The sequence below is a fragment of the Electrona antarctica genome, assembly GCF_951216825.1.
Source record: "Electrona antarctica genome assembly, chromosome: 22".
In the NCBI taxonomy this organism is placed as follows: domain Eukaryota; kingdom Metazoa; phylum Chordata; class Actinopteri; order Myctophiformes; family Myctophidae; genus Electrona; species Electrona antarctica.
Window position 1 is genome coordinate 26,571,709 of NC_136805.1, and position 12,150 is coordinate 26,583,858.

The window sequence follows — 12,150 nt, forward strand, 5'->3', positions numbered from 1 at the left end:
ATAGCCAAATGGATAAAGTGCATGCGGTTAAATGATTGTGATGCTATATTAATTTACAATTTAGGGATTTAGCAGACAATCTTAATCCGAGTGAATACATCAAATGCATAGAAATAGTCACCCAATTAAGAACCTATCGTCAGTCAAAGAAAATCAATAATCTGTACATTGAAACTATAAACACTATAGGATGCCAGGTCAACAATGACCTGGCATCGGCCTACACAAAACATGCCATCTACTGTAAATTATGTTTTTAGCCTTTGCATAAGCCGGCAAGGTCGTTGAGGCTGGGGCGAGTGCTACAGGTTAAGGTGGAATCTGAAGAGGTGAGTCGTCAGACTACGGCTGAAGATTGGGAGCGAGTCTGCAGTTCGAACTACAACGGGGAGTTTGTTCCACAGCTTGGGGAGCCAGAAGGGAGAAGAGTCCATGGGACATGGAGAGCGTTGTCCTGGATGTTTTAGCCAAGGTATACCCTGTGTTGTAGGGTTGGCAGGGTGGTCATTCATATGGTGCTGCTGCTGGATGGATGGAATGTGTTGTTATCAGGGAGCTAAAAATAGGACGGTCAGTAGGCTATAGCAGATGCAGCAGCAGAGCTATAGTGGCCTTAAGGGGACACAGTCAGCGGGCCAGCGTGACCTCAATGAATGCCACCAGGAGTGACAAGAAAATACCAAATGTCACAAGAGAGACTGACATATATTCTGGAATTGTTCATTACTGTATATCATCTGATGGCCTGTCAGTACATGTGTGTTGTGTTGTATTGTTTCACACACAGGTGCGTGTGTGTGTGTGTGTGTGTGTGTGTGTGTGTGTGTGTGTGAGAGAGAGAGAGAGAGAGAGAGAGAGAGAGAGAGAGAGAGAGAGAGAGAGAGAGAGAGAGAGAGAGAGAGAGACTAGAACAGTGTAGCTCGTCTGCGCCGGGGGCCCGCAAACTTTGGAAGTCCTAGCCAATTGGAATGGGATCTAAAAAAAATCAAATCATACTCAAGAATACGTTTGATCAGATGAGCCCAGAGATAATGTGCACCAATTTGTGAGTGTTTTGACAAAATCTAATAGGGGTGTTTTGAGAAAACACAACACGGCGGAAAATGATATCTGACACATATTATGACACTTACAGTATGATTCAAGTAGGCTAATCCAGGGCACAACATGATTGCAAATGAGTGAGTCTGAGAGACATGCGGTGAGAGACTAAAAGGATGAATGAGAGGAAAGATTACCGAAAACGCATTGAACACTTTTTAAATTTCAAATGTAGTTTTCTTTTAAGTAAGAGATGATTTCACTCTTACAGGAGTAGTTCACCCCAAAATATCAGTTACACAGCTGTCTTTTTAACGCATTCCTAAGACAATCATTCTTTTTTTTTTTCATTGATATTTTTATTAGAAGTTAGGCATCAGTATATGGTGTCATTTCAGTCACATCATATATACAATAGTTATTTAGGTATACTGTACATGGAATGACAACCTTTTATAATACTTCCGATTAGATTGCTTTGCCCACTCCATTTTCCATTTCTAAACCCATACACAAACAAACATAACAGACATCAGAAAGTAATAAAATAAAAAGTGCATAAAGAACATGGTACCATGGCTCATTCTTAACCAGTTCTCTTTGCACGCTTTTCAGTGAAAGATGAGAGCCACAGACACTTGGAGATAAAAGTCATCCTCAGTTCTGAGATTTGAACTTAGGCCTACAGCCTTGGAGGGCCTTTAATCTTACCAACACAACACACACGTGCTCTTCAGTGAAAGATTAGTCAGGCACAGATGCATACCTTCGGCCTGGGGTGGGGTGGCACCAAGGGGGCAGGCAGGCTTTCCAACGTTGAAGCTCTAGGTCCTAGTGGTAGGACGAGGGACTACAGGCGGACCCGTGGATTCATGACCGGGAAACCCCGTGCAGCTGGGCTTTAACGTTGAGCGCTCAGTTGCCCTACGTCACTCAGGACCTCAAAGTTGAGGTCCTGGGAGGGACTTCCGGCAGTCTTCCGGGTGCTTCAAAACGCCACTGAGCAACTTCCACTGACATGAATAGCTGGGGGGGCGGAGCTTCGCGCTAGTTCAGTCTCTATTATATATATACTCTATGGGTGGCACCTGCCAGGGGCGGGAGGAGTATAGAACAAAAGACTGTGTCCTCGACTCCCCCAGGAGTGTCCTTGGGGGCTCCGCCAGGTGAGTCAGGATACAACAGCAGTGACAACACACACACACACACACACACACACACACACACACACACACACACACACACACACACACACACACACACACACACACACACACACACACACACACACACACACACACACACACACACACACACACACACACACACACACACACACACACACACACAGTTTCAGGCCAGGGAACCGTTCCAAATGCAACCGATTCCCGGTTCCTCAACCCCAGTTGTTATGAGTCGCGGTTAATATAGCGTGCGAGTGGAGATGTAGGTCACACGTCAACAGACATGTTTGTTTTGGGTGTTGAAGGCCTGGTCTGACGCAGGTGTGTGAGGGGGGACCTGCATCATGTACTGACCAGTGGTGGAAAGTAACAAAGTACATTTACTTAATTGCTGTACTTTAGTACATTGTTTAGGTACTTTTACTTTACTGGAGTGTTGCCCATTTTCAATACTTTATATTTTTAGCAAATATTGTACTTGTAGATCTGCTATTGTCAAAATATTTTTGATGCATTTTATATAAATACCTTGTGAAACAGGACATTCTGCATAATGAGTACTTTTACTTTCTTAATTGCAGTATTTATATTGTATAACAGTAGTTGGAAGTAGTAGTAGTAGTTGGAACCAAATGGACCCCTGTGGGTCTGTAACTCCATTTGGTTCCATTTGTACACTCTCAGAGTTAAATTAACATAGATTTTACAATATAAATTGGGGTCACAGATATAGAAATGCCATTAAATGGGGGTCCGTAGCCTAATGCATGTCAAACTGGGGGTCCTTGAAGTGGTGCATACTTAGTTTAGACTAGTCATTGGTTAAACATGGGTTAATGTTAGGTTTAGGTGTGCTGCCCCATGGGAGGTTAGGGTTATGGTTTGAGATAGGTTGTAGTTGTAGGAGTAGGACTAATGACTGGTCTAACCAATGACTAGTCTAAACCAAGTAATGTCTAAACTAAGTACTGCACCCTCCTTGACATTTAAATGAGAATCACTGCTAGTCATACAAATCTTCTCTTATGGGGGTCCCTGGTATATCTCTTCAAATGGGGGGTCCGTGGGCCAATTAGTGTCAATGTGGGGGTCCTTGACATGGAAATGTTTGGGAACCATGCTGTATAATGTAGTACTTGATAATGTAGTACTTTAACTTTGTCCACCATGCACTGCTTGGGACGCAGGTGTTTCAGCCACTCTGAGGGGAGGAGTGTCCCCTCAGGTCATCTCCCCCACTGCTGACGTTCAGTTTTGTGACACGCACCATGTGACCAGTGAAAAATGTATGAACGGATTGCACAATGGGAAGGTACAGGTCAATACAAAAACTGCTAAGAGTAAGAGGATTCAACCAGAAAAGACTTACATCATCAGGTTCCTCAGTTTTGAATTCATCAAAACATTTAAAGACAGACAAAATTTGTCTTATATATAGGCCTACACATCTATGCAAAATAAAAATCATCAAATACGTGAACAGAATAGAGGGGGGGGGGGGGCTTTTACCTTTTTACAAGGGCCATTTCCGAATCGCAGCCGCCCGTAAGTGCTTGTTTTAAAGGAGGCTAGGGATTCATATTTCTTAACAGCTGTTGGTATCAGGGCATTCTAGGGATGCACGATAATTATCGGCCCGATATCAGGAATTATGACATCATCATTATCGGCCAGATAACATTATATTATCGGCCTGATAATATATTCTTTATTTTATATATTTACATATGCTTGTATCTGCTGACAACGCACCCTGCATGTCATAGGTATGATATACTGTATTTGCTTAGGTTAGGGGTGTTTTTCAAAGGGGTCCATATTGGAAAACATTAAAAACACCCAAGGGCCAACTACATTTCCAATATAACCATACGTCACATGCAAGGTAAAAATGAAATAAAATAGACTTTCTTTGACCCCTTCAGAATGAGACAACAAGGAACAAGGAATACTGACAAATTATATCTGAGAAATGCCCAGGTGAATAAAAAAGTTCAATGTAAAAATGTCCGTGTTGGGTGAGCCGTTCATAATACAATTCAGGTATGAAGCTGCGGGCCGCATAAAATCCTTCCCCGGGCCGCATTTTGCCCGCGGGCCACACTTTGGACAACCCTGGCTTAGGTCAAAGCTGTGTTACATTACGTTAATCACTAGCAATCTAGCATGTCTTTATGTCAAGAAGCAAGAAGTTATCGATATCGGTTGCAAAAAATCTATATCGTGCATCCCTAGGGCATTCCATAACGAATCTTGTAGACCAGGCCCATTGCAAGTTGCTGTACTCTGTAGCCATTCCAGCCTATTCATAGCCGAGGGCCTTTTCAACCTGCAATCTGTCCCTGTCTGAGACCTGTCCATTCACCTCCACCATCTGTTCTCTCCCCTCCAGGTAGGATTACATCCACTGATGTGCCATCAAAACAAATTGGAAATGGAAAATGAATTAATTATCGTACCGGAGGCTTAAAATGATCGTAGTTGAAAGAAAACTATCGTACACAAATTGAGAAACAACCTTGTTTGAGACTCCTGTGAGACAAAAATGGATCACATATGCTGGGTGGAAGCAGGCAACTTCCTGGACCTTACACAAATAGAAGGCTGAAACTGGACTGGAAAGACACAACCTGTGTAATGAATGCCTCCAAGTAGCCTACACATCTACTGTAGGGTCACATTTCCTGATTTCCTGACTTATTTTGAAAAGCCAAACCGGATCCCGAATCAGCAGTCAGGGAATTTTGTGATATGGCAAAAATAATCGTGCATTTGGGCATTTTTGGATTTTATATCGCACATCGTACGGAGGGTAACACTATCGTATAAATACGATAATTATCTGGCAACACTGCACGTGACAAGCACAACGCGAATCACGCAACGTGTGTAAAGCTGAAACTCGCCCCTCGTGTTTCCGATTTCTAGGAAACCTTAGTGTGTGTGTGTGTGTTTGTCTGGAGCTAATGTCGCAAAGCTGTCCACACTGCCAGTGGACTATTGTGGGAAATTGGAATTACTCAAGTACAAATACCTAAAAATTATAGTTAAGTACTGTACTTAAGTAAATGCACTGCTGAACAGGATAATTCACAACTGGAGTATGTGTGCAACTGTGCATAGTAATGACATGAATAACGTAAAACACCACAATACAAACTCAATTTGAGGGCAGAGAGAAGGAAAAAAAACACACAAAAGATCAACAAAATAAATTAAGATTCATCTCCTTTTTTATTCCCTGGAAATACCATATACACATGTACATATATATATAAACAGAATCCGCAATTTGACTATTCTTTTTTTAAACATCTGATCATTTTCTTTTTTCTTTACAGAATAGCATAATTATGTACAGATGTGAATGACGGTCAGTTTAAAGGGAGGACGGACGGACAGACAGACATACAGACAGACGGACCAACAAAGCCAACGACAGACGTGTCCATTGTAATGGCGGTGTCACATTGAAGCATAAAACTGCATTTCTTCACGGCTGTAATCGACTGAAACAAGAGCTTCACAATCCATCTAACACCAGTGGTTCTCGACCTGTGGGGCCGGGCCGCGAGGATATCACAAGTGGGCCCCAAACTAATCGGCAAAACATACGATTTTAATAGTAATTTAACATTAAAAAATAAAGAATAATGCAAATAATAAAGATGCTCTGAAAATGCACGTGGCCCACCCATATGACCACTAAAAACTGGATTTTAACACATTAAACCAACCTAAGTTGGCCGGAGTCACTCCAGGCTCTAATACCAGGCCTCGATATCCCCCCACATCCCTCTCTAGCTAAAACGGGCAATATTTATCGAATGTTTGCCCCCCAAGAGGGATGTTAGAATTCCTGTGGTTAACGCTGCTAGACCCATTCTATTTATAACAAGGTAATTCAGTTTTTAAAAAGGTCACAAGGAGTGCTTAAGTGTGATAAAAATTTGCCCCAAAAATGCATTTGTTCCAAACTGCTGGCTAACAGGATCACCGACTCACGGCAGGACCCCCAGTTTTATATGCGTTAGACCGATTTTAGTTATTTTTTTTAATTCTTATTGGGACCCCATTGTATACTGTAAAACCCTCAGAGTTACAGATGTGTAAGGGTCCATTTGGTTCCATTTGGTACACTCTCTACATTCATCACGACCCAGGGCGGTCCCCGGACCAGACGTTGAAAACCAGCAAACCTGATTGCATGGCGGGGTAGGTGTGGCAGGTCGAAACGATGGATACGGGGACGCCCGTTATCGACCAATAGAAGGCCAGTGGTGAGACTTGGGGGAGGGGGAATGATGCTGAAACCGGTCGGGCGGCTTTTCGAGTCACTCTCCATAACTAGAGGAAGGATAAACAAACCGAACATTACCACTGTCTACACAACACCGTCTGTCTGTCGGTGCACTGGAGCACAATGACCCAGTTGGAGTGAAGTTCTCACACACACACACACACACACACACACACACACACACACACACACACACACACACACACACACACACACACACACACACACACACACACACACACACACACACACACACACACACACACACACACACACACACACACACACACACACACACACACACACACACGATAATAAATGACCAGCACAGGCACACACACACACAAAGCATCAACACTTGCACAGACAACATGACAAAGGAAGACAAGGAAGGAACTAATTAAATTAATGTCTAGTAATCAAAGAAGAAAAACGGCATAAAATGTTGACATCAACACCAGTGTGCTTCCACTTCCACTGCCATTGACTCTTTGATGTATTTCCCCCCCCCAATAGCGGAATCCACATTATCTGTCAGTGGTTCTCAAACCTTTCAGGGCGCGATCCCCCCAAAATGTTAATATTAGAACTGGGAACCCCCCCTCCACCCTGACAAGCACTTGGAATTGTAGGTAGTTGAGACATTCAGTTTTGCTTGACTTGGTTCCACAGATACATATTGTGTATCCCCGCCAGGAGCCATTCGGAACCCCCTCAAGGAATCACGAGGGTCCCTGGACCCCAATTTGAAACCCACTAGTGTAGCAGAGTGTCCAGTGAGACAACATGCAGCAATATCAACACCCTGACTGTTTGACCAGAATGGAACAGAGCCTTCATTAGTATCATTGGTAACACCTTTCTTTCCAATGCAGCTGCTGTGCACGGAGCCTGTCGTGCCTCGTCACACTCAAAGGAAAATGCAACGCTGAGTTTAGCAGAGAGGCTGGAGGGAGGGGGAGCTCTTATAGTTTGTACTGCAGACACGGCAGATAATGCAATGAGACACGCATAAAAGGAAAAAAAACTAAAAGGAGTGTGCTACTGGGTATGGGTAATAGCTTTAGATGTACGTTTGTCCTCACCGTGTGACCATGACTTTGTGTCGCACTGTGCGGAAAACGGTTAGCAGCTGGCCTCCCTGCACCCCCTCTTCATGTCAAGAACCACTCCAATTAGTACATATTTTGTACTGGGTACAAAAGATTTGAAATGTTTGCATTTCTTTCTTCAAGATATTTTTTTAATAGCCGATGTGTATTTCAACGCCGCTATTAAATAATGGGACCCCACTTTGAGAACCACTGATTTAAGTAATTAAATCAGGGAAATCCGGAGGATGTTTTTTACAAACTACCCCCCCGCCCCCCACACCACAATTTCACTGGCAAACATCTTTAGATGTTGTAAATGTAATTTATCTCGATATAAATATACAATGCAAACAACAGGACTGCACTCTAGCGAAGTGGTTCTCACCCTTACACATCTGTAACTCTGAGAGGGTACAAATGAAAGGCTTGAGAACCACTGCTCTAGTGGCGCAAAGCGACCAAATCCAACATGTCAACTTGACAAACATGACTCTAAAAACAAAGGCCAATATTCCACGTTTCAAAATCACGTCCACTCGACAAAAGGATCATTCCCTTTTCATTACATGGATTCGGAGCTCTTGAAAATCACACTTAAGTGTTTAAAAATAACAAATACAAATTTCTTCCAAGAAGAACGGATAAAAAAATAAATTAAAAAGAAAAATCACATTCAAAATGGACTATCCACCAGCCTCAGATTCAGACATTAAAGGAATATTTTACACCAAAAATGATATATAAATATTTGATTTGTTGATCACACTGTGAGAAATGTTTAGAGTTTACTTTATATCATTATTTTATATAGCATAGTTTAAGTCACCAAATATATTGAATTTTTGGCTCAGGAATGCCACAAAAATGCAAGGAGTCATGGGGTGAGCAGTTGATAGAAAAAAATAAAAAGTTGTAATGTTTTGGGTGAAGTATTCCTTTAATAACCACTTAAAACTCCAGCAGCTGCATATCGTGCAGAAAATAGCAGATCAACAAGCTTGCAACGAGTGACACTGTGGCGCATTGCAATCTTGTTGATCTGATATTTGCTGATATCTTGGCAACTACTATTTTCTGCGAAGGCTTTCCCCTACAATAACAGAAAACACACCAGCATACAGTATAGCATAGAGCCTCGAGGGACTACGCTCAACCACACCGGGGGTTCAACTTCGTATCGTACGTTTCCTCTTCCCTCGACCGTCCAAGTGTTCCTGTCAGGCAGGCAGGCAGTCAGTCAGTCAGGGCCACCTGGACACCTCGACAGCGGAAGCGCTCTACTCGGCTGGGTTTGAGGCCGCGCCAGGCAGAGATAAAGAAGCACTGTGGCCTCCTATATATAGCACCAATGTCAAGCAGAGGGGGGTGGGGGCCCTGGGGGGGTTGGACTGCACATTCTGGGGTGGGGTGGGGTGGGGGGATTGGGCTGCTGTGATGTGGCGAGCTCGTTAAGTGCCTTGCCCGAGCAACCGTGGGTGAAAACTGCAGCGCTTGGCGGTACGAGGTGTTTGGTCTCACAGGAGAAGATGGCAAAAGTGTTGATAGTGCAGATAATTGTAGTTTCTCCTGTCATGTTTCTCCATGTGTTTTTGTAGATCTATTTCATTCATTGTCTGGCTCCTGTCAACTCGTAGAATGCGTCGTTTTCTCCTTTCGACTCCGAGAAGGTGAGGACATGTTGGAATGCGTTTGGCCGGAGGAATGTTGGTTCATTCACAATACATTCGGTTGATTGGCACAAGGGGCAAGCTGTGGACAGTGTGTGTGTGTGTGTACTGTATGTGGACAGTTAAGAGTTTTCTATTTACCACTTAAAGGAGTAGTTCACCCCCCAAAAATAATTACTTGTTGTCTATCAATTACACATGAAACCATGAATTAATGGAGATTGTTTAGTTTTAGTTTTTTTTGGGGGGGTTACATGCCGTAACGCTTGTAGATCGCAAGATCTTCACAGGATTATGTATAAAAACCCACTTACACCCTCATTGTCTGGTGTTGCAAGGTTTCGCAGGAAAACAGCAGATCGACAAACCTTGTCGATCGTCTGTTTTTGGTGAAAGCTTTCCCCTGCAACAACAGAAAACGGAATAGGCCAAGTACAGAGCCCTGAGGGACTCCGGTAAACCATAGGGTTCAAGTGGGTTAAGTGATTGATGACTAAAGCACAGAAACAAAGACTTCGGAATTCAGCTTGCCAAGACGGATATTTCTGTGGAGACTAAATCATGGCCTCTGGCCTTTCACTGAGCCGACCTGCTAAAGAAACCTCTAAGCGTAGAGTAGGACAAGGGTTCCCAAAATAATCATTATTTGAACTAGGGACCCCCCCCCACTCCACTGGAGTAGGCTATACAGGATGGGGGAACATCTGTGGATTTTTGGCCAAACGTAGCAGCGTGGGCATCGATGTGTTCCTTCCAGGAATGGGAGGAGAGGAGTGGACAGACGGACGGGTCAAAGTTCAAGTACGTCCAAAATGATGTCCCCCGTTCAAGAGCTCGTGCAAAAAAACAAACAAAAAAAAACAGACTGGCACTTCTGACATACAATTGTCTCCTTCATTTATGTCGGGGTTGGTTGATGCATTCCTCGGGTGTCGGGCAGAAACCTTGTTATATCCGTAATGTCCGTTTCATTATTATGTTGCAGAAAAAAAAGATCTACAAGCTCATGACGTTGCGAAACAATAGACATTGCGAGGACAATTTGCGTGGCGCTCACGAGAGTACTACTTTTCGCTTGTTTTGAAACATTTTTAAAAGTGAAAGTAGTGGGTATTATAAATATTAATTTTGTAATAGAAAAAATGATTAAATGTGTCCGTGATTTTGACGTGTAAATAAACAGACATACAAATTGCAATGTTCCAATGCAAAAAACACTATTAAATCGTTAAGCACAATTATCTGTGTGGCAATTAATCGTCAACTTAAATGTGCAATGGTATGGCCCTAATCGCCCTATGCAACACAGGTCTCGGACATACAAGGTTTCCACCCGACAGTGACGATATGCTGGGATGGTTGACACACTGATACACACAGGTGTGTGACTGAAGGTTTGGCTACCCCCATCATTTCACCCATTGGTTCCCCCATAACTCAGAGTGCGTACAAATGGGAACGGAATGGACCCGTACACCCGTACATTTGTATGCTCTCGCCTCTCAGAGTTACAGACCTGTAAGCGTCCGATTGGTTTCTAACCATCAGTCAGTAAGCACGAGGAACAATCTCACGGACCTCTGGGGGGGGGGGCCGCAGTTTTTTTGAGAACCTCCACATGTTTTGGTTCAAGGTTTCTCCGCCCCTTCCTTCCCGTGCCTCGGCGATGTCACTTCATGCGCACTCCGTGCTCCGGAAGACGCTGCTCTTTTATGAGTCTCTCGATCTCTGCCCCTAGTGTCTGGAGGTTGTCCTGCAAAGAATAAATAAAGAAAATATGTGTTTTACTGCCACCTAGAGTCTGTAGGAAGTCCTGCAAAAAAACAAAACAAACAGAAGAATCATGTTTTTAACACACCGTTGACAGAGATCTCAGTCAAGTCTAATTCAACGCTTCACCGCCGAGAAAAGGTGAGAGTGGTCAATTTAGCCGAAAAATAACGTCAGGCATGGTATGACGGTGCTTAATTTCATATTTAGAAAATGTTTCAGATGGGGAAAGAAATAACTGATGTGATTACATCAAATAATTACCAGCTGCTGCCTTATATCCCATGGCTGAGAGGTCGGCTAGAGGCAAAAAGTGTGTGGTTGCCTGGAGACGAGGCAGCCAATCAAACATTGACCAGCTGTGCTTATACAGCAGCTGGTAAAAAGTCTTGGAAGGGGAAACTTCTGAGAGCTTCATGAGAAAAGATAATCGACTTCAAAATCTGGGTCAGGAAGACTGCTTATACACATATATGTTGTAGGGACCCTTTTCCTGGTCCTCACATGAGAAACGCATGCTTTTTTATGGATGAAAAACAAAGTATAGTGTTACAATTATGAAATGATTGAGTAGGTTGGGATTAGACATTTATGGGTTTGGAATTGGCGTTATGACTGATTTATAATTTGGTGCGTGCCTGTGCCGAAAAATAGCAGCTCACAAAACGTCAGTGCTATTTTTGGCTTTTGGGCTAGGGATAAAAGAATGCTAAAAATGCCATTCATGAACTTCTCGTCCTCACAAGTGTAGTAACAAATAAGTGTAGTAATAAATAAATTCATGTGCGTGTGTGTGTGTGTGTGTGTGTGTAGGGGAGATTGATTCACTGCTTGGCTCCCGATTTGTCTTTCTATTTTTATTGACTGACCTTGAACGATGATTAAAAAAGTAAAATAGCGGGTAGGAGGTACTGTACGCTCTCCTAAACACACTGTTGTCCCAGACCGCACACGCACACGCACACACACACACACACACACACACGGCTGGTATGAAACACTTCACTCTGACAAGACAGAAGGGAACAGTAAAACCCTCTGCGTTAAAGGGTTTATAATTTATATTAACTTTTTATGAAACCTACAGTATAATG

The 12,150-nt window shown here is 43.1% G+C and overlaps 1 protein-coding gene across 2 annotated transcripts in view; it reads right to left on the bottom strand.

The window, feature by feature from the left end:
• Positions 1-5,436: 5,436 nt before the first annotated feature.
• The window catches only part of ccdc186 (coiled-coil domain-containing protein 186), a 58,156-nt gene continuing 51,442 nt past the window's right edge, over positions 5,437-12,150 (bottom strand). For both annotated transcript variants that reach the window (XM_079492087.1, XM_079492086.1), the window contains exon 18: positions 5,437-11,039. In XM_079492087.1, the coding sequence (XP_079348213.1) occupies positions 10,956-11,039 (84 nt within the window). In that variant the 3' untranslated portion in view covers positions 5,437-10,955. The remainder of the gene's footprint in view (positions 11,040-12,150) is intronic.